This window comes from Arachis ipaensis, chromosome B10 (assembly GCF_000816755.2).
Source record: "Arachis ipaensis cultivar K30076 chromosome B10, Araip1.1, whole genome shotgun sequence".
NCBI lineage: Eukaryota > Viridiplantae > Streptophyta > Magnoliopsida > Fabales > Fabaceae > Arachis > Arachis ipaensis.
In genome coordinates, this window is record NC_029794.2 from 134,270,332 (window position 1) to 134,291,798 (window position 21,467).

At 33.8% G+C, this 21,467-nt stretch overlaps 5 protein-coding genes and 1 long non-coding RNA gene across 13 annotated transcripts; 2 read left to right on the top strand and 4 right to left on the bottom strand.

The window, feature by feature from the left end:
• On the top strand, positions 1,451-5,035 carry LOC107622511 (cilia- and flagella-associated protein 20). Of its 3 annotated transcripts, none has more exons than XM_016324439.1 (6): positions 1,451-1,576; positions 2,221-2,276; positions 2,375-2,406; positions 3,420-3,661; positions 4,445-4,681; positions 4,773-5,035. In XM_016324439.1, the coding sequence occupies exons 2-6, from the start codon at positions 2,224-2,226 to the stop codon at positions 4,779-4,781; spliced, it is 573 nt and encodes a 190-aa protein (XP_016179925.1). In that variant the 5' UTR covers positions 1,451-1,576; positions 2,221-2,223; the 3' UTR covers positions 4,782-5,035. The 3 variants fall into 3 exon arrangements, with proteins under 3 accessions (XP_016179925.1, XP_016179926.1, XP_020969835.1); XM_016324440.2 differs by having other exon boundaries at positions 1,459-1,576; positions 2,216-2,276; XM_021114176.1 differs by lacking the exon at positions 1,451-1,576 and adding an exon at positions 1,657-1,934.
• On the bottom strand, positions 4,916-6,595 carry LOC110268268. The gene is made up of 2 exons (XR_002356401.1): positions 6,534-6,595; positions 4,916-6,071 (listed from the first exon to the last, which is right to left on the bottom strand). It is a non-coding gene; the product is annotated as an uncharacterized LOC110268268 (long non-coding RNA).
• On the top strand, positions 6,539-9,558 carry LOC107622509 (putative pentatricopeptide repeat-containing protein At1g56570). The gene is made up of 2 exons (XM_016324433.2): positions 6,539-7,269; positions 7,674-9,558. The coding sequence occupies exons 1-2, from the start codon at positions 6,655-6,657 to the stop codon at positions 8,883-8,885; spliced, it is 1,827 nt and encodes a 608-aa protein (XP_016179919.1). The 5' UTR covers positions 6,539-6,654; the 3' UTR covers positions 8,886-9,558.
• Positions 9,783-13,649, bottom strand: LOC107622510 (GPI mannosyltransferase 1). 4 transcript variants are annotated; one of them, XM_016324437.2, is made up of 5 exons: positions 13,382-13,649; positions 12,381-12,670; positions 11,645-11,827; positions 10,433-10,872; positions 9,783-10,153 (listed from the first exon to the last, which is right to left on the bottom strand). In XM_016324437.2, exons 2-5 carry the CDS (start codon positions 12,667-12,669, stop codon positions 9,839-9,841), a joined length of 1,227 nt encoding a protein of 408 aa, XP_016179923.1. In that variant the 5' UTR covers position 12,670; positions 13,382-13,649; the 3' UTR covers positions 9,783-9,838. The 4 variants fall into 4 exon arrangements, with proteins under 4 accessions (XP_016179923.1, XP_016179920.1, XP_016179924.1 ...); XM_016324434.2 differs by having other exon boundaries at positions 10,433-10,965; positions 13,382-13,646; XM_016324438.2 differs by having other exon boundaries at positions 10,433-10,965; positions 12,381-12,527; positions 13,382-13,645.
• Positions 14,796-20,690, bottom strand: LOC107623635 (THO complex subunit 7A). 3 transcript variants are annotated; one of them, XR_002356720.1, is made up of 4 exons: positions 20,061-20,690; positions 17,339-17,549; positions 15,689-16,574; positions 14,796-15,180 (listed from the first exon to the last, which is right to left on the bottom strand). XR_002356720.1 is itself a non-coding variant. In XM_016325974.2 (2 exons), exons 1-2 carry the CDS (start codon positions 20,652-20,654, stop codon positions 17,415-17,417), a joined length of 729 nt encoding a protein of 242 aa, XP_016181460.1. In that variant the 5' UTR covers positions 20,655-20,690; the 3' UTR covers positions 17,151-17,414. The 3 variants fall into 3 exon arrangements, 1 of the variants encoding a protein (XP_016181460.1); XR_002356721.1 differs by lacking the exon at positions 15,689-16,574 and having other exon boundaries at positions 14,950-15,180; XM_016325974.2 differs by lacking the exons at positions 14,796-15,180; positions 15,689-16,574 and having other exon boundaries at positions 17,151-17,549.
• Positions 14,799-15,843, bottom strand: LOC107622513. Its single transcript, XM_016324442.2, has 2 exons — positions 15,689-15,843; positions 14,799-15,180 (listed from the first exon to the last, which is right to left on the bottom strand). Exons 1-2 carry the CDS (start codon positions 15,808-15,810, stop codon positions 15,057-15,059), a joined length of 246 nt encoding a protein of 81 aa, XP_016179928.1. The 5' UTR covers positions 15,811-15,843; the 3' UTR covers positions 14,799-15,056.

The window sequence follows — 21,467 nt, forward strand, 5'->3', positions numbered from 1 at the left end:
GTATGAATTCGGAAGTACCAATTTGATCATTTATTAATTTTATAATAATAATATATTCTAAGAGTTAATAGTCAAATTCGTCCATGAAAAATCACTCATTCTTTAAATTAGTTCTCAAAAGATTTTTAGTCATATTAGTCTTTAAATGATAAAACGTTAGTCAAATTAGTCATTCCATTAGTTAGATGATAACGACTGATGACGTGGCAGGTTAATGCTACATGTCACAATATGATTGATTGATGTGTTAGGTCAGTGACACCTAACATATCGCGTGTCACTTAATGTGTAAAAAATTTATTTATAATCAAAATAGTCTTTAAAAATTTAGACGTAAATCATTTTCATCCTTAAAATTTTAAAAATTAATCAAATTAGTTCTTATATATTTTTTTTTATTTTTTCTTCATAATATTAAATTTGAAGTATTTTTGATAGTACTAATATAAAAAATACTTCAAATTTAATATTATGAAAAAAATAAAAGAAATTTATATAAGGACTAATTTGATTAATTTTAAGGATAAAATTACTTACGTCCTATGAAGCACGGACACTTTGATGAGTTGTCGTGTCTGCGTGTCGGACACATTTTGGACACGACACTCACCGACACTCGTCCGACACGCGTGTCTGCTGTGTCCAAACCGTGTCTCAATAAAAAATAAAATATTCTTCTCCGGACACACTTGGACACACCTAAATACCATCACGTGTCAGCGTGTCTGGTCTTATTTTTAATATATATTCTTAAAATAAATTTAGATATAGTATATATTATTATTTATTAAAATAAAAAATATTTTAAATACTTGATATAATTAAAATAAGGCATTTAAAATAATTTAAAAAATTAATTTATATTTTAATATCAATAAAATATTAAAATATCATTACGATTTATCTAAAAAATACTTTATATTTTATATGTATGTGTGTCCCCGTGTCATGTAAGATTTTTAAATTTGCGTGTCGGCGTGTCCCGTGTCGTGTCGTGTCCCGTGTCCGTGTCAGTGTCCGTGCATCATAGCTTACGTCTAAACTTTCAGGGACTATTTTGATTATAAATAACTTTTTTACACGTCAAGTGACACGTGGCATGCTAAGTGTCACTAACCTGACACGTCAACCAATCATCTTGTGACATGTGATATTAATCTACCACGTCATCATGCTGTTATCATCTAACTAACGGAAGGATCAATTTGACTTACGTTTTATCTGACTAATACGACTGAAAAAAATCTTTTGAGGACTAATTTGAATAATGGGTGATTAGGGACGAATTTAACTATTAACTCTATATTCTAAATAATATATTTTATATTTATATATTTGATTCGGTTCTAATTCTGTTCCAGTTCTACCATGTTGGGTTTTTAAATTTCTGAGCCAATTGCTTAAACCGGTCTGATTTACAAAACCGGAAAAAGTACTTCTCCCATTATTGACCCAATGAGTCAACGACCCTTCTTTTGAATCCCCTTTTATTCATTCCCAAAAATAGTTTAAAAAAAAAGAAGCAAAGGGTATCGAAGAAGTGCAGAGCAAGGTCGAGTAACGACGCCGTTCCTGTGTGAGTGTTTTTCTCTGATTGCGTATTCTGTTGTTCTTAACTTCAGAAATTTTTCGCTGTTAGAATGTTTTTTACTCTTGATTTGATTTAATTTATTGTGTTTTATTGTTTTGGTGTATGAATGATTATTAATTCATCGCGTCGCTGATTCCGCGTTGTGTGCGAATGTTTTCATACCTAAATATTTCGAACAATTTGAGCTGATTTTATAAAATTATATGTAAACGGAAGGGGTGAATACTATTATCCAGAATCTTCTATCTGGTAGAGTTGAAACTGAGAAAAATCTCGTTTCATTTGGAAATCTTCCTTACTGTGTTTATAGGGTGGCACATGTGACTATGAATACTAATGCTTGGTATTTTCTTTGTCTAGATGGAAGCAATTTGCGTTCTGTTTATTTGATATCTATTCTTTACTTTCTTGAATAGTGTTTCTAAGATAGAAATATACAGATATTAGATACATAAACTTCAGTTACTTTAATCATAATCAGCAATGAATGTTAGAAAACATGCTTGCTTTGTTTATTTAGCTGAAACAACAATTTCCTTCTTTAGTCATGTTTGTTTTTGCTAGTGTGAACCGATGCGCACCTGTATTTGTTGACGAAGCTGATATAATTGCTTCTTTTGTTGGTGCAGAGAATGTTTAAGAACACTTTCCAATCTGGATTTCTCTCCATCTTATACAGCCTTGGGTATGTTGTGTTTTTTGAGTCTACATGATTTGACTTTTGAATATTTACTATAAAAAGGGTGAGACTGTAACTCTATTGGTTCCTTATTTTATTTTTAGGAGCAAACCTTTGCAGATATGGGACAAAGAAGGTATGTGCCTTCTGTTACTGTTATTGTGTAACTGTATAAAGTGGTTGGTCATATTTGGATTGGTTTATATTAAAATTATATAACCTTGCATTTTATAAGAAATATGTTGGTCAACTAGGGTCGTACCTTTCTATCATTATTTAACTATTTGAGTTGTGAAAGAATTTATGTGAACTAAGTGCACATGGAAGGAATGGATTTTGGCATTTCCATTGTGTGCAATGTGGTGAAGGAGAATTATTCTGTTCTTGGTTTAGTTTGTCAACTTACTGTGTGTCTCATTGAACTGAAAACCTATGCATTCTAATTCTAATTCATGTATCTGCTTTTAGTTTAAATTTGTGCCTCTGAGGAAAACTCCCCTGCTTTTTCAGATTATTATGCCCACAATATGTCGTAACTGTTGAAGATTACAATCCAAACTTGTGATGTGGATTTGTAGGATTTTGTAATCTCTAACTTCACTTGTGACTGTTGAATACTTGAATATAGTACGGTAGGAACAGATTCTAAGTAGTTTACAACAGACAGAGGAAGAAAACTTAGTGGCTGCAGCTGTGTTTGTTAGAGAGAGGGAGGAAATGGCAGGAAACATTGCTAAAATGTCACTTAGAAGTAAGAGTGATATAATGAGAGTGGGAAGTTTCTGTGTTGTCTAATCATTTGTTTCAACTTGTAATAGAGAGCAAGGCTCTCATTCCTCAGAGTTAGAATTTCCCAATTGTACATTCTAGTGCTCTTGGCGCATTGCCAAGGAATAGGATCCCTAATCTCTTTCCCATTGCTGATACCTCTTCTAACACAGTATTTTAGTAACTATAGAAGTCCTTAGTTTTTTAATTATAGAAGTTGAGTAAAAAGTCTGTTGAAAACAAACAATAAAATATTTGCCAATGAATTTAGGTTTTTGTGTATGGAAATGAAACCTGTTTCAACCTGCTAATTATTATATCAACTTGTCTTTTCAAGGTGAATATGATGTATGACTAATTTTGTCGTGGACCATTTTATAGTTGTGAATGGACATATAAAGCGACCACAGGATGAAGACATACAATCAAATGTGCTGGAAATAGTTGGATCAAATATTCAGTCGACATACATTACATGCCCAGCTGACCCAGCTGCAACACTTGGCATAAAACTTCCATTCCTTGTTATGATTGTGAAGAATCTAAAGAAGTATTTCACTTTTGAGATTCAAATTTTGGACGATAAGAATGTCAGAAGACGATTTCGAGCATCTAATTTCCAAGTGTGTAAGTCTGCCCCTGTTTGCATTGTATGGGTTTCTTGAAAATCTCTTGGCCATTTATTTATTCAATGTCCATTTTACGCATGAGTACTCTATTATTTGACAGAAATTCTAGCTAAAATCTTGGTTTGCCTTGTCTAAATCCAATTGTGGAAGTACATTGTACAAAAAAAGTTCGACTAGTTTGAATAATTCTGCAGGATAAAATTATAATATTATTTAATGTAGAACATGTTTATGGCCCACAACACTTGTTGCAACTCTGCCTAGTTGGATGAATGTGCAATTTGACATTTTTTTTTCTCTTTTCTAATTTATTGATATTATTATGAGGTAAAATATTGCATTTTTGGGTTTAAATATGTTTAGTCCCTATAAATTGTTTTCCTTTTCTCTTTATGTTCTTTGCTGTTAAATGTTTACATAGCTGTTAAATGCTAACTTGTCATGTTAACATTCAATGGAGATAAATTGATGGCAGGGAATGAAACCAGACATTTTAAAATTTCTCATGATCAAAATAAAAATATTTACAGGCAGCAAAAGAAAAAAATCATGAATTTTGTAACTAAAAACTTATTAAACTCTCCACCCTTTTATGATAATTACTACTAAAAAGATATATTTGCTTATTTATACTGTTGCATTTTCTTTGAAAGCAAATCTCAAGGTCACCGGTTTTCGGAAGTAAACACCTTTCATCTTCAAGCATAGATGCCTTATTCTGTATGAATTACTGTTCAGATATGCATCCCAAGTGATGAACTATTTTGTATGTTACAGGCTGTCACTAGAGTTAAGCCATACATTTGCACCATGCCGCTTAGAATGGATGATGGGTGGAATCAAATCCAGTTGAACTTAGCGGACTTCACGAAGAGAGCATATGGCACAAATTATATGGAGACGCTGCGGGTTCAAGTGCATGCAAACTGTCGCCTGAGAAGGATATATTTCTCCGATCGCTTGTATTCTGAAGAGGAACTACCACCAGAATTCAAATTGTACCTTCCGATGCAGGTTAGAGATGCCCCCCATGTGCAACCTTACATCTCTTCTTTCCATCTCATTTGATTCAGGCCTTATATCATTTTCTATTTATCATCCGCAGAAAGCATGAACAAGTCATAGCATGAGGAATTCAGAGCCTGAAGGCGGTCGAGCGATGGATTTTTTTTTTGGAACACTATAATTGCTCTATTTTTCCCCTCTTTGTCAGAAATTAAGCTGTAGTTTGGTTCTGATGTATGGTGATTTATGCTTATATGTGATAGTATCTTGCTAAGAACACAATGATGAATGAGATGCAATCCGATTGCATGAATAATGTACATTACATGGTTATATGAAAGCTGGCTCTGTATGCTTTTCTAATGGGCTGTGTGTGATTCTAGGGTTTCATGAAATAGACGATCAAACACGTTGTTAGTGACATTTGTATAGGGCGAAAAAAAGTTTTGGCCTCTTATGGAATTCGACAAAAATGCTTGCAGATAAAGTTAAATTTCGAGTTCTTGAATCGATGCATTGTCTCGTCTTGTATATGTATGATTGTTCCGGCAGGTTAGGCAGTGTGGGTTGTCAGCGGGATATTTTTCCGGTGGTTTAGGCCGGGCAACAGCTTTAAACCTGCTTAATAAATAATTTAGTATTTGTACTGATTAAATAACAACAAAAAATACTAACAATTGCTGACCCCATAAGTTTTTCAATAAATAAACTTAATTTAATTTATAAGTATCATATGCTATAACTTTATTTTACTTTCCACATATTTATATTATATTACATGACACACCACTCCCATTAACATTATTGCCAAAATGAGTTAAATACATTGTTTATATTCCTGAAGAAAGGAGAGGAATGAGTGAAGTAGTGTTGATGAGGAAGCTGTTCTACAACCAGTTGGTAGAAAAGCCCCATGATTCCGGTGTGACCTCGCGTGGTGCTGCTGTAGTACTCCAGAGTTAATTTTGAGTAATGCTACACATCAAAGTCATTTTATGAACCAAGTCCAATCAAGTTAAACAATAAGACTTGGAGCAATACTAGCCATAATTGATTTTTGTTATGTTAACTAACTTTGTTGGACTTGGTTAACAAAAAGACTTGAGAAAAAGATTCTCTAAAGTAACAATGTTAGTAAAGTGATAAAGTAATGCTTTAATCACTTTTCTATCTTAATTCAATGGTGATTAATAATCTTTAAAGTGACAATACAACTTTAGAGGATCCGGATCCAAAGACTTGGATGTGTAGCATTATTCTTTAATTTTTCGCCATCAATGATCTTTACAGAACCTAGTTTAGGATAACAAGTGGTCATTCCTACAATGTAACCTGACTCATTTCCTGCATTATCCCCAGTTCCATAATTTGCCATTGAGGTACATATAACCCTTCCACCCTGCACAAATCTCAGAGCACAAGCTACGCAACAATATACATTTAACTTCTTGATCAAGACATATATAAGCTTTCAAATTGCAAAACAAGGCCAAATTGTGCTTGACCAAAATATTTTTCACCTATGATCCTAACTTGAAAGGATTTGGATCCTCTAAATTTTGAATTTTACATTAAAGAGTAAAATTTGATTTTTCACCATTTATTTTATAGGTGGGACCAAGAGAAAATATGAGAGAAAAACCATTTAAGGATGAAAGATCAAACTTTACTCTCTAAAGTGAAATTCAAAATTTAGAAGATCTAAATCCAACTTGAAAATATCACACCGGATGATGAACAAAAAAAAAGAATTTAGAGGACAGAATCATTATTCATTACAGGTTGAAATAACAACTTTTCATATGAAGTCATGGCACTAGAAAGTAATTTCCAAATATTAAGAATAACTATTGATCATCACCTGTCCATATAGAGTTGATCCGATTCCACCTGAATGAAGAAATGAAGAACTTTTTCTATCATCTTATGCTGAAAAAATAAACAACTTTTTCTATGGTCACTCTTCATAAACAAGGACGAAGATGATGACTGGTACTAGGAAGTTACTGTCCCCAACCCATTTCCGGCCCATCCCCACCATTGTCCATAACTCTCTTGCCGATGACACCCAATTGAATTCTATTGCACCGTTTTGCCCCAAAGACATCTCCGGTTTAGCCACTGATCTCATCAAATCATATTTTGATAAGGGGTCCATTGAAGAAGCAGGCATGCTGTTTGATGAAATGTCACATAGAGATGTTGTCACTTGGACTGCTATGATTACTGGCTACAATTCTTGCAACCACCATGGTCGTGCGTGGAGCGTGTTCTGTGAGATGTTGAGATACGGGACGCGGTCTAACGAGTTCACCTTGTCAGCAGTTTTGAAGACATGTAAGGGGCTGAGTGCGCTTTTGTGTGGGAAGTTGGTTCATGGGTTGGCTATAAAGAATGGTACTCAAGGGTCATTCATATATGTTGATAATGCGCTAATGGATGTGTATGCCACTTGCTGTAGTAGCATGGACAGTGCAAGAATGGTTTTTGAGAGTATCCTTAATAAGAATGCTGTCTCATGGACAACTTTGATAGCTGGATATACTCATAGAGGAGATGCTTATGGTGGCCTTCGAGCTTTCCGCCAAATGCTTCTGGTAGGTTCCCACTTTTCTTCAACTTTTCTGGTTCCAAATCCATGTTTGTTTTACTCAAAACGATGGGTCTCATAGCAGCAAAGAAAAACAATAGAGAACACATTTTTTTTCTTTTCAACAAAATGTTAAATTGTGTATTCATATAACGGATGCTGTGAGATTTCTACCACTTTGTTCCATCCTACAAAACTCATGTATTCTGTTAAGATTAAGCCTCCTCTAAGGTGATAAACTAAGGAGGTAACCACAATCATTAACCATTTATTGATTAAGGGTAGGTAACCTCTAATTTTCTCATTTTCGAGATAAACTCACCTTAGAGGAACTTCAAGGAAAACATTAAAATTTTTGGTAGAGACTAGCTCAGTATAATGGGGTTTTCATATTTCCTTGGCAATAAACAGGAGGAAGGAGAGCTGAGCCCCTTCAGCTTTTCAATTGCTGTTAGAGCTTGTGCATCTACTGGCTTGGGTAATTTGGGCAAGCAGGTACATGCTGCAGTGATTAATCATGGATTTGAGTCCAATCTTCCTGTCATGAATTCTATACTGGACATGTATTTCAAGTCTTGTTCAGCATGCGAGGCAAAGCAATTATTCTTTGAAATGAGTCAGAAAGATACTATCACATGGAATACCTTGATAGCTGGTTTTGAGACATTGGATCCTAAACAATCATTCTGCATCTTTTCTCAAATGGTATCTGAAGGTTTTAGTCCAAATTGCTTCACATTCACCAGTGTGGTAGCTGCATGTGGTAACTTAGCGTTTCTGTATTGTGGGCAGCAGCTTCATGGGGGAATTTTTCGTAGAGGCTTCAATAACAACTTGGCATTATCCAATGCCCTTATTGACATGTATGGAAAGTGTGGAAACATAACAGATTCACATAAAATATTTAGCCAAATGCCATGCAAAAATTTGGTCTCCTGGACTTCCATGATGATTGGATACGGGGCTCATGGGCATGGAAAAGAAGCTACTAAATTATTCAATGAGATGGTCAGATCAGGTATTAAACCTGATAGGATAGTGTTCATGGCAGTTCTGAGTGCTTGTAGCCATGCCGGACTAGTGGATGAGGGCCTGAGATATTTTAGACTATTGACAAGATTTTATAATGTTGCACCCGATCAAGAGATATATGGATGTGTAGTCGATCTGCTTGGGCGTGCTGGTAGAGTAAAGGAAGCTTATCAACTAATAGAGAATATGCCTTTTAAGCCGGATGAATCTATATGGGTTGCCCTTCTTGGGGCTTGTAAAGCTCATAAACAACGAAGTATAGGCAAACTGGCAGCTTCAAGGGTGTTGGAAATGAAGCCAAATAGGGCAGGAACTTATGTGCTTTTATCAAATTTTTTTGCTGCTGAAGGTAACTGGACTGGTGTTGCCTGCTTAAGGAAGCTTATGAGAGGTATTAAAAATAAGAAAGAGGCAGGGATGAGCTGGATTGAATTGAAAAACCAGGTTTACAGTTTTGTTGTTGGAGGTGAATTTGTTTCTTCAAATGAGCAGATTGTTGAAGTTTTGGAAGTATTGATTATGCATATGAAAGATTTTGGATATACACTTGACTTAGATTGCTTTGTACATGACCAAGAAAATGAGGTTTGAACACAAGCCATATGGTTAATATGTCATTGCCAAATGCTCAGCTGTTCATAGCAGCTCATTTGGTTCAATTCTTGCTATCTCAATCAACTTGTTAATAAGAAACCGGAAAGAGTCCGGCATTTTACATGTTTTAGCAGAGAGAGTTGCTTCGATTAGTTTAGAAAATAGAAATCAACAGAAAATTAATTGGAAGAAGAGCAGGTTATCTTTTGATTAAGTTCTGTTCTTTCTTGCTCTCAGGGACACAAGAATCATTTATTGGAAGAGAGAAGACAAAAGTAGGAAGATGTGGAATCTTTCCAACAGCAAACAAAACGAAAATTGTTTCCTTTCTTGCATTGCTAAGTTGCTAACAAGCCAGGGTCCTAAGCTCTACAAATGCTACAGACTAAAGAGGAAGGCAAATAATGGCAACGAATTTTGCATGAGATTTGTGAGCTAAGATGTTTGCATACTTAGAATCAAATGATATTTGATGCTGATCAAGAAAGATGAAAGAGGTAGTTATTAGTTATTACTGAATAGGGATGACTGTCTCATTCTGATTGTGATTTGATGGGGAAATGAAATTAGGAATCACACTCCTTGTTTTATGCCAATTCATACATGTATACAATGGGTAAAAAATACCCTTCTTGTTACGTGCATATTGCACATATTGTGATTTTTTTTAGCTATTGTTATTAATTTTTTATACTGGATTTTTGATGTTTTAATGATTCAATAGCTTGCTAGAGGCAGTTATTTAATACCAAGCGATCATTTTTAAGCTCAATCAATGATTCAGGCCTTGTATCATTTTCTATTTGTCGTCTGCAGAAAGTCATAGCATGAGGAATTTTAACGTTATCTCCCCTCCAAATCTAATGAAGTTCAATTACTGAAGCAAAACCGAGATAACGAAAGCAATAACAATAAGAATTTTTAATGACAGATGACACTTAGAAAGTAACTCATTCAAGTTTAGCAACATTTTTGGACTTGACATCCTCCAAACCTAGGAAAAATGAAGAAAATCTATGGTGGCGAATAACCAATGTAAGGATGAAAACATTAGCTGCATGAAACACTAAGCTTGCCACCCAAAGCTCTAAGAATACGTTTTTACCCTTGAACTCAAGCAGATAACCCCACATTAGCCAATGGACCTGAGCTCCCATCCATGAAAGAATGCAAAGCATGCCATCCCATTTAAGCTTCATTTTGCTCCATGGTAATATCAGAGGCAACAAGCAAAAGAACCATACAAAATACTGTGCAGTTATCACCTGCAAAATAAAAAAGCATTTATTAGTGCACTCATGGTCTTGAGCATTAACTTAATTACTCTAAACTAGAATAAAATAGCACAATATTCTTTCAAATATTATATATTTTTAGATATTATCGCTTGCAAATTGCAAAAGGTATATTAATTTTATGATTTAAGTGTACAACATAGTTCCCAATATAGACAAAGTTGTGCATCATATAAAGAATCTAATATACCAAAGTCCTTGCAAACAATTAAATGGGAATAAGAACTAGTGGAAAATTTAAGTGCAAACCTTGTTGAATGCTACAAATGCTACAGTCTGAGCAAATAGACAGAATGGCAAATCCTTTGCAAAACAGAAAATAAGAACCAGCTGCACCATGAACTGCGGCAAAAATGAGATAAGCTTCTCCACCACTGAAATATCATAACCATAGTGAAGATAGATGTGATAGAAATAGATGGAGAAGTTGTGCCTTGGGTCTGTTCTAGTAAGGTGGTATAGTAGTGCCTCATGTAGGAATTCCCATCCATATAAATAATAGGACAAACCAGTGAATAAGAAGAAAACCGCTGCCGAAACCAGTCCAAACATCAGCCTCTTCCTTGTAAATATGCATTTTAAGAGATTATGTAACGAACACAAGCAATTCCCATCATTGAGTCTTTCTGCTTGAGCAGCAGTCCAGTTCTTTAGGATAGGTTTCCGATCGGATGGGAAGAAATTTGGATCAAGAACCAGGACAATAGGGATGGCATAAATTATGGGATAGATCCTGAAATGGACAATAAGTCCATACCAAAATGCTGACTGCAACAGATTACCTGTAAAATGTGGGAGGAAAAAGATAAGGCACAAAAGCATACAATGAAGTCTTCAAAAGACATGCAAATATCGAATATTGTATACCTTTTACAAAAATATGTTGCTTTGAAGCATCAACAGAATTTGAACTTAATAATAAAAAATGCAAGGCTCTAACATAAATTATCAACAGAGGAAAGGCAAAAGTCGAATTAAAACGTAGCTAGAAGGCTGTTTTCTGATCCCCTATTCCACCAAATACAACATCAATTATATACTGCAGTTTATTTAGCTTTCAGAATGATTGGAAGGAGATATTTAAAATCGAACAGGGTCAAAAAGTGAAGATTATTATTATCATTGTCCATTTAAAAAAATAAAAATCAGGCTTTTTACTATATACATGTTGAAAATTTGACTTACTATTTTCTTTATTCATTTCTTTATTTTTTTTTATTGATTCTTGTCATTTTATTGAAAGTTAGGGATCAAAATATTTGTGAAGAGTTACCGAAACGCAGAATGTAAAACCTATTTGTGAAAACTGATTTTTCTTATATCAAGATAAATGACCAAAATATAGCTACCAGTGGATCAAACATAATAGCCACATGTTAGAACATAGAAAGGATTACAGATTAAAAGATTGACAATCTATACCCATTACACTATTTACATCATAGAGAAGTAGAACTGTACCTTTCATAAGACAGATAATTATCCACAATATCATGGCACAAACAACAGGTTCACAGTTCCCACGTGTCCCTATGGTGAAAGTAAATGGATTGAAGAGCCATGTCATGACACAATAGTTGCAGAGTTTTCTGGGTACCTTCCTCTGCTGTAGAATAAAATGGATAAAATATCCCACCAGCAAATCTGCATTTTAGACATGATATTTATGGTTAGGTCTAACGTTTGGAAAATTATTCAACACAGGATTTCTATAAAGAAAGTTAATCTAGACTCAATTTAAAGTAGTTAATTACAAACGTTAAAATAAGGGCAATACCAGGACTGGCTCAGAGATAGGAAGAAACTAGAAAGGAAAAAAAAAGGTGTAAAATTGTTATTGTTTATTCAATTCAGGGATCTGACATTCTCTACAAAAGAATAACCAAATGATAAAACATCTCTTCTTTCAACCTTATCCCTTCTGTTTATTTATACTAAATCCTAACTAAGCATTTATAACTAAGAGGGGCCTAAAAAGGAAATTTCTCATAATTGTGACTCCAACATTGTAATAACCATATTTCTGATGCAATAAGCTATAAGATATAGTTCCATCTCTATTTTGAAAGAATTAATTTTTATTTTTCTACTTCCTATAAAAGGAAAAATTGGCTGAACAAAAAAAAGAATCTATGTTAAACATCATCTAATATACACTACATAAGACATAATTATCTGCACAAAACTAAATCCATACCTGAAGCTGAGAAGATAAACTTTCCCCAAGATCGATGGATTAATGAATTAGGAATGAGAAGAAATGCAAGCAAGGGGGAATAGCGATATGTGGTCCTCTTATAAGGGGAATCACCCGAAGCCATTAAAGACGCAGCATCAGAAAATACTAGGTAATCAACATCGGTATAATTAACCTCCATATGAGCATCTTGCCACTCTCCATATATAATTAAAATAACACGAAAAATGGCAGAGAATAGAAGCAGTGACGTAAAATCCAATGATCGCATAGCTGAAAGATTAATCATGCTGACAAATTAAAAAAAGATGGTCAATGGTAACACAGTTAATCAACTATACATCTTCAAGTACACATAAGGTTGCCTCAGATATCTTAGCAACAAGCTGAAAACATTGACTTCGCCATTATCATTATGGCCACAGTGGATTTTAATAGAAGATGCTACCTTTGTCTCTTCCAGATGATTTATCATTTCTTGTGGCACTGTGGAATCCAATTAGTATAACTAGTAATTCAATCAGTTCAAATTTGTCATGATTTGATTCTGTTTCAGTTTTGTTAATCAAGATTGTTGGTTTAAATTTAACTAGTATCACCTTCAGGATCAATGGACCTAACATCGCGACCTATGGGAGCAGCCCTTGTACTAGATGTGAATCAGAGAAACTATACGGAAATAAAGTTGCACCTTGCTAACAGCTATAACTTTAGAACTAGTGGTAATAACTCATTCCAAAGTGCTTGTTCAAAGTTGCACCCTTGCTAACCACTATTGCTTTCTATTGGCATCAAAGTGCTCTTAAACTTGCAGTCTTCTGTCATAGTTAATCGGCAATTGGAATAAGGCAATGTAGCTTAAAGTTCATATATATCCAAACACACCCAGGCATTTTATCAAACAGTTAAGGTGCAATTAAGAAACAACTTTAAGATGAGAAATTGAGAATAGAGAAATGAAAAAGACAATTCAGTTTAGAATGTTATGTAACTGGGATTACCTGAGAATTTCAATAGATTGCTATGGCAAATATGAGGATCCAGAGGAGCCTTTGGGTTGGGTCTGCTACTTCACCGTCAACGAAGAGGAACGGAGGCACCAAAGCGCGACATTAGCGACGGCAACCTGGCGGCTTCGGACAAGGCAACGACAACCCAGCAACGGCGGAGCTTTCACTCCGGCAACGACGCCATTTCGAGTCAACGGCAGCGAAGAGGAACGGGTGGGACGAAGCAGAAGGGGCCTTAGGGGGTACACAGGGAACCAGTAAGGGTGGGTCGGGTTTCAGGGTATATGGTTTTGGGCGGGTTCCGGTTGTTCGAGCCGGGTATCCATGCTGGCCCAACGCCAAGCCCAAAACAAAAAATTAAAAAAAAAAAGAAAATAACGATTAATGATTTAGAACTGCAAACTCACACAATTCAGAGAAATTTTTTTATAAAAATAAAAAATAATTTTATGTAAATTTATTTTTTTTTGTGAACCCAGCTTGTTCACGCCTATTTAATACAACCCAACCAAATAAAACATTACCAAACCGCACCAAATTCAAAAAAAATCAAAATACCAATAGAAACTNNNATATAATTAAAAAAGATATTAAAATATTTTAAAATAATTATGATGAACTAAGTTCTACTTTGATGATAGGAACTTTTGAAGAATTCTTGAAATATAGAAACTCAGGTACAGTTAACTTTATGTGAAGTTAATAGTTAAGAATCGTTAGATGACAATTTAGTCAAATTTATTAAATTATTTAACAGTTCTCAGCTATCAACTTCCCAAACTCATAAATATGGCTTCTTCCAGCCTAAGTGAAGCTAGCAAAAGATTCCTTAGAAATGTTTGTTACTATTGATTGACTGAGGATGTAAATGATGTTGCTGAACTTTGAACTTTAGGTTATACATTGATTATTTGGATTGTGGTTAGTAATTTGTTTTTGTGTAGTAGGTCAAATTAATTTGATTCTTCAGAATGGGAGAAATTTGTTATTCTAAGTGGGTTTTGGCTGATGAGATATTACACTACCTTATGGTGTGTCACCATTATTTTCTACTACCATTTGTGCTAGATAAGCTTTTATAAGATTCATTTAAATTTAACTAACTTAGGTTGGTCGAGTGATCAGTTTTGCGATGAATTAATTCTTGACATGTCGGGTTAGTTAGAAAATATCGTAGGCAACTAAAAAAACATTCATTTAACTTTAAAAACCCTAATATATCTCTTGAACTTTGCATATTTTAGAATATTACTATAGTAGTCATGTGTTGATGTTGTTAATAGAAAATTAATAATTATTTGCGTGATATAGTTGCATGCTGAAAACAAAAGATATATAAAGTATTGATATTGATTTCCTATGGAACAATTAAAATATTTTATACTTACTTAAATGAACAAGTGAATAGACACAATATTGTAATCTTTAAATACAAATAATTTTCTTTAGTTCTTGCCAAAAAAAGGCAACAAAAAACAAGAACCCTACTTTCAAATTCAGATTTTGGCATACAGGATTTTACAACCAAGAGTTGTTTCATGATGAGCACTATATATTTATCAAACCATAATCAAAGAAATTGAATACACGAATTAACAAAAGAATATACGGTGGATTGCTATCATATTCACCACTACTTCAAAGACTTCATATGATACAAATATCTCTAACATGGAATCTTAGAGGTGAACCACTCCATGACTGAAAATGGAGCCTTGATCAAAGCCAGAGCAAACTCAACTATGAGGGTCACACAAAGGCAACATGGGCATATGCATGTCAAAATCAACCTGAAAACAATTCAATTTCATCAACCTCTGAAAAGAAACAATAACCCTCTACCAAAAATTATCCATTTACGTTTAAAAGCTACACACCAATCATTTACATATTCAACACAATTCATATTTTAAACGAATCTAATAATTGGAATATTAGTAAGTAATTGGTTACTTGGGATTATTCATGGAATAATATTAAAAGCATTATACTAGCTATCTCCTCATATTCTTTATGCAATTGTCACCTACTAGTATCACACAATACCCACTAAACTGGAAGTACTAGTAGTATTCATACGTTAATAATTAGCACGACTCCACTGACTTGACTCGATTTGACTGAAGTTGCATGACTCGACTCAATTAAGGGACCAAGTTCTTTACCATCTTAATTAATTTTACATCTATAAAAATCGATAATAGATCTTTTTTTTTGGTAAAATCGATAATATATATTTATCTATTGTAAATAGATACGAGAGAGTATAGAAGAAAAAAAAAAGTTAAAAACACTTACCCAACGATCCAAACAATGACACCCACAAGGGAGATTAGGAGAGAAACGAAAGCAAAAGGTAGGCCTAACAGAAACCCAATAGGCCTGCATTTTCGGTCCTCATCAGAGCAACAACAACACATTATATATGGCTTTGATAAATGATAATACCCTTTTTTTAGAGTGCTTATTGCCTTATGTTGAAGTTTGCTACTACCTCCTATTTGTTAATTTTTGAGAAGGCAAATACAATATAAATTATAAACTACAACATTGACGGGGGAGCACAATTATAAATATTATTAGAAGAGATTAATCAACTTTCTTAGTAGTTTCTTTTTATTGTCCACGTGTCATGTTATATGATATTGTAACATAAAAATTATGCAAGTGGGATACTTTACTAATATATTGATATTGATATATGATTAAATATTAAATTAAATAAATAAATAGATGACTTGTTTTGAATTTTTAATACTAGAAATCTATCAGAATTAGATTCTTATAAAAGCCACACAAACACGTAGCTATTTTCTCTGTTTACCAAATCAAGTTGATTACCAATAATATGATTTCACGTTGATTATTGCGTCTTTCTACGTGATTAACAGGCCTTCCTCTTTGCACACGACACTTGCTTGTAGATATGGATAAAGATTTAATTATAATTTTATAAAAAAATTATCCTTTCTGGGGGATAGTCAATTAGATGTTGCAAAGGCAAAGCCAATTGAGTAAGGCCATATAATATCTATGCTGTCCATGCTGAGTTTGAATTATTGAATATGATGCAATGTTTGTTAACCTGCTCTTTGGTGATGCTAATCATCATATACGTCAAATAAGGAACACCAAAGGAGGTAATGCTCACTATGACCATTTTGACGACCAAAATCTTCAAAGCCTAAAATTACATAGTGCAACAATATATTCGGCTTATAAGTAATTTGGAAAAAAAATGGCATAGGTATATCAGGAAAATTTTCATGCATCATAAAAAAAAAATTATGCAGACAATTAATTGTGTATTACATACAGCATTAATAAAAATAACTAATTTTCAAACTCACTATTCAAAAGCCATCTAGACTTATAAATCCGATTGAATAATAGTACACACAGTATCAAAATTAAACTCTATATCAGGGTACAAGTAGACTTTTCTATACTTATTGTAGATTGTCATATCCCGATCAAGCTAATACAAACCCACCTTTAGTGTTGGATAATAAATAATAAACAGAGAATAAATGCTAATTTAAATTGACAACTAAATGGGAATAAACAATCAATTATTACAAGGATAAAGTCTTAATTATGGCAATTGAGAATTTGAGACTTTTTCCTTGTAGTTGTTGATTGTTTACTCTCTTTTATCTGTCAAATTAGCATTTCCTTAAACAAAAGAGAGATTAAAAGAAAGGGAAAAAACAAAAGTGGTAGAAATTGTTAGGTTCGCTGTTGATATGAACACGAAAAATGAGTAGAGAGAAAAATTTTTCTATCCCGATTTCATTTCATTTGGTTTGTGATAAACTAACACTCACACTCATACACATAAAGACCTACCTTCAGATGAAATCATTGAAATCAGAATGTACTTTTACAAAGGTCCTAAGCATTAGCACAAATATATTAATAGTGAATTTATAAGTGGTTCCTAATCACCTTAGGGGGGGAAACTCCATGTTTGCTTCTTAAAGAGTAGATGATGTTACAACAGCAAGATTGAGACCGAACCTAGTTACTGGTCAATTGTCATTGCTTCTGAGCCTCCACTTCCATTCTCCATCCCATTCTTAAGTTCCTCGGTTGCTATTCTCATCTCCTCGACCAGATTCTTCTGCTCTTCCTCTATCGTGTTCTGCAACTCATCCACCTGAAGAAAGGTTAAGGAACAGCGACAGAATAAATGTTACTGTAAGTGGTTTTACATGCACAACATTTTCCTATCATTCTAAGCGTCACACAACATATTCAGCAAGCATAAAGGTTTAAACATGGCACAAGATTTTAAGACATGAAAATCAGTGTTGCTTCATAAATTTAAAAAACAAATACTGTAGTCATAAATCTTGGCCTTTTAGAAGGATTGGCTTGTATTAAAATTCGCAACCTTTAATCGATATGTACCAAAAATATCAAGTACAGACTGGAAGAACAACTTCAGCAAAACAGAAGAAGAGAAAAGCAGAATATAAAACAATTTGTTTTGAAATTTTTGAACCAAAGAGTCTCAATGTCTGAATCACAATCACCATCGACATACTAATTCAACAGTTTCAATTTTACATCTGACAAAGGTGAGCATAACAGAGATATAAATCTCCTGCAACCATCAAAAGATAAAGATAATAGTTGTGTTAACAAGTATGACAATATAGTTTGGATAAAGTTGGAACTTTTAATAATGTTGGACTTAGATGGGAGGTGCTTACATTTGCAAAATAGCACATGGTCACAATATGTTACTATAAAGAACGTAAGGAAATGACAAATATGGCATAACTCTTGCACATTTAATCCCAAATTTTAGACTAGCTTTATAAGATAAGAATAAGCATTTGTGTTGAGTTCCATTATCATCAGTGCAAAGAGAGAATGGATAGAAAGAAATGTACAATGTGAAGTGGGATTCACCCTTTTATAGGGGGATGACTAAAACTAATAACAAGTTAACTGGATCATTATAGAAGAAATACTGAGAGAATGAATTACTACTAAGCACTAATTCACTAAACCCCCAAGTCTTATCTCCTTAGACAGGGTTGCCTATACGTATTACATGAGGCCATAGTTCCTTGTCATAAATCATATCTGAATTAAACCCATTTAAGCTTAAATCTCTATCATAACATGAATTACTAAATTGATAGTTTTTTTCTATTGGTTCTTGTTCTTGTACGGAGAACCTCTAGTGTTCCTATTTTGTCTATCTGTAATACTTGTTCTCCACTAAATAAAATCTCCTTAACATTACTAAGAAATAATAAAGAAGAAAAAGTGAGACATGCTTGAGTCCAACTTTTCATACTAGTATGCCACAGCTATTCCTCAGCACAAATGACTTGTTCTGTTTATCTGCCTCTTTTAAAATAGCATTCTATATTTCTGTTTTTGCATTCTCTTTTACAAAAATGAGTTCTATTTCTAAAATCATTCAGACTGCACCAATAAGTAATGCCTCTATGCATTCCATGGCAAGCCTATCAAATTGTAAATCATCATGCAATTTCAATCTATAAGAGTATTTAATTGAATGCCGTATGTGACCAATGGCAGCTAGATATTATGAACCTATACAATTTATGCATTTTAGAGAGTTTAGTTTTACTTTGACATTATGATGCAGCCAGGACCAGGAGCATTTTTTTCCCTTTTCGATAAAAAAGATTTGTGTTGATCATAAGAAAGAATATACAAGAAAGAAGATGAAAAAGAGATCCTCTATACAAGAACCAAAACATACAAAAAGAACTATGAACAAAGCATAGCTTTCCAATCTCTCAAAATATATGAGCGAATATCCTCTAAATAGACTGTGTACTCTACACGAACAAGAGGCCAAGCACTTGAACTCTATCTATCACAAAACATGCTTGTCATAAAATGAAATTGAAGGTGCAAGAATTGCACTTCAACCACATACTCCAGTTGGGGGCATACATAAGGCAATGCCACAAGAATTTGGCCTCCTTCCCCTTTGTTATACCCATAAAGCTTCCAAAAGCCGAGGACATTATATAGAGGGTTTGAAAAGAAGGTAAATAACGGAAGTGGGTGGGTAAGTGGAAGGGAAAGAAGGGTATGTGGGTGGAATACTGGAATTGACCTCCTAGCATAGGATCTAAGGGTGTGTGTGGTTGGAGGAATTATAAATAATTCTTAGGAATTTTAAGATGGAAATATCATATTCCCATGTTTGGTTCAAAGTTTGAAAAACTATTACTAAGCAAGTTTGATTCCAGGGAATCAAAATACCATCATTTCAATTCCCACCTTCCCCTTGGGTATCTTTAATTCCCATGGGAATGGAATCTTTATAACAATGTAATACTTAAACCACACACACCCTAATAGAATCAAAATTTTAATCCCAAATTGGATTGAAATACTAGATGTTCCAATTTCCAAAGGTACTTCACTTGATTATACTAAACTGAACATGCTCTAGAATAAATCACCAACGTTTAATTGAGTTTGGAACTATTCAATTAAACTACATGAAAGCCATAATTCATAGCATCTACATTTACCACACAGAAGCATAACAGATAAACACAAAAAGGCAACCCTAAACCACAAAATTGATTCAAATTCTACAAAAGAAAAACAACAGAGCAATCAGATAAAGCCATCAATGCATATAGCATAAGCGAGAACCACTCACCACATGCAACAAAAGAGCGAATTGCTTCTTCCGAAGCTCCAACAATCTGGAACCAGCAGTATTCTCCATGTCCAACGCCATGATTTCTTTCTCCAACTGCGTAATGAGCTTCTGCGTCTCTGACCTTGGCGGTTGCTGAGCAATCAATTTCCTGATAGCCTCACACTCTTCTTTATGCCGTCTCTCAACTTTACTCTCTTCCAGAAGCTTCTTAAGATCTTCAATGTCGTTCTGCGCTATCAAGATCTGTCGATTCGTTTCGTCCTTGAGCTCGTTGAAATTCTCCTGCTCTCTGATATTTGCATCAACAATGGCTTTGCTCTTCAGAAGCGGGATCTCGAAAGTCGTGAGCTCCTGCAAGAACGCTCTCGCGAGCTTATCGCAGTCGCTGTAGTTGTCGGCGTCGTCCTTTTCAATCTCGGAGACGAAAGCGGTGAACTTCTTCTGAAGCTTCTTCAATGGAGGCTCGCCCCTCGTTGTTGTTGTGCGAGTGAGAAGCCTGTGTTTGATGATGACGTCATCTTCGGCGGGACCGAAGGCGTATGTGGCTGCAACTGCCTCTCCCCGCCCTGAAACCTTTCTCCCTTTCAGCATCTCAATTTCTTCACAAACCCACTCTCAATTCTCAAACATGTATCAGTGTCTTGGGATTTGGGCTACACAGTTACGATTGGATTTGGGTTTCGGTTTTTCTTTGAGAAAAAATAATTGGGCTTGAGATACTACTAAGTTGATAGGTTTTGGGCCTTTTTAATTTAAGAAAACAAAAAATAAACAATTTGGGTTGAATAATTTTGAATTATGTAAAATGTATGCAACCTTCTTTAATTTCTCTGATAGACCCGTCCAAACAAAAAAAATTGTCTGATAGAGAGATATAGTGAAAAATTAAAAAAAATATATGTAACAATCCTAACTAATTCGAGTTCTAGTAATTAGTTCATTACTCAATTACTTTATTTAATTTAAGTGTCAGAAATTCAATTCTTATTTTAATGTATGGAATAACTTATTGACCAATAACAAATCCTTAAATATAACTTAGATTCTAAAACTTAAATTCCAAAAAATAAAATTTTAGAATGTTTCACACCTTTTGTCAATTAAACAAATATTAATTTTTTATTTATTATATTTTATATTAATGGCGTATTTAGATTTTAAAATTTAAGATTCAAAATTCAACATTTTAGAATTTAATATTTAAAATTAATAAATAAAATATTTATCTTTTATATCATAATTTTTTTTCTAAAAAGGAAATACAACATTATTTTCGTTTGCATAATACAGTTGTTGATTTAATTATTCTGTGACTAGCCTTTGGTCTATTATTCCTTAAATAAATAAATATGAGCTATGAATTAATACAGAATTACTCCTTGTATTTAGTAGTAAATAGTAAAT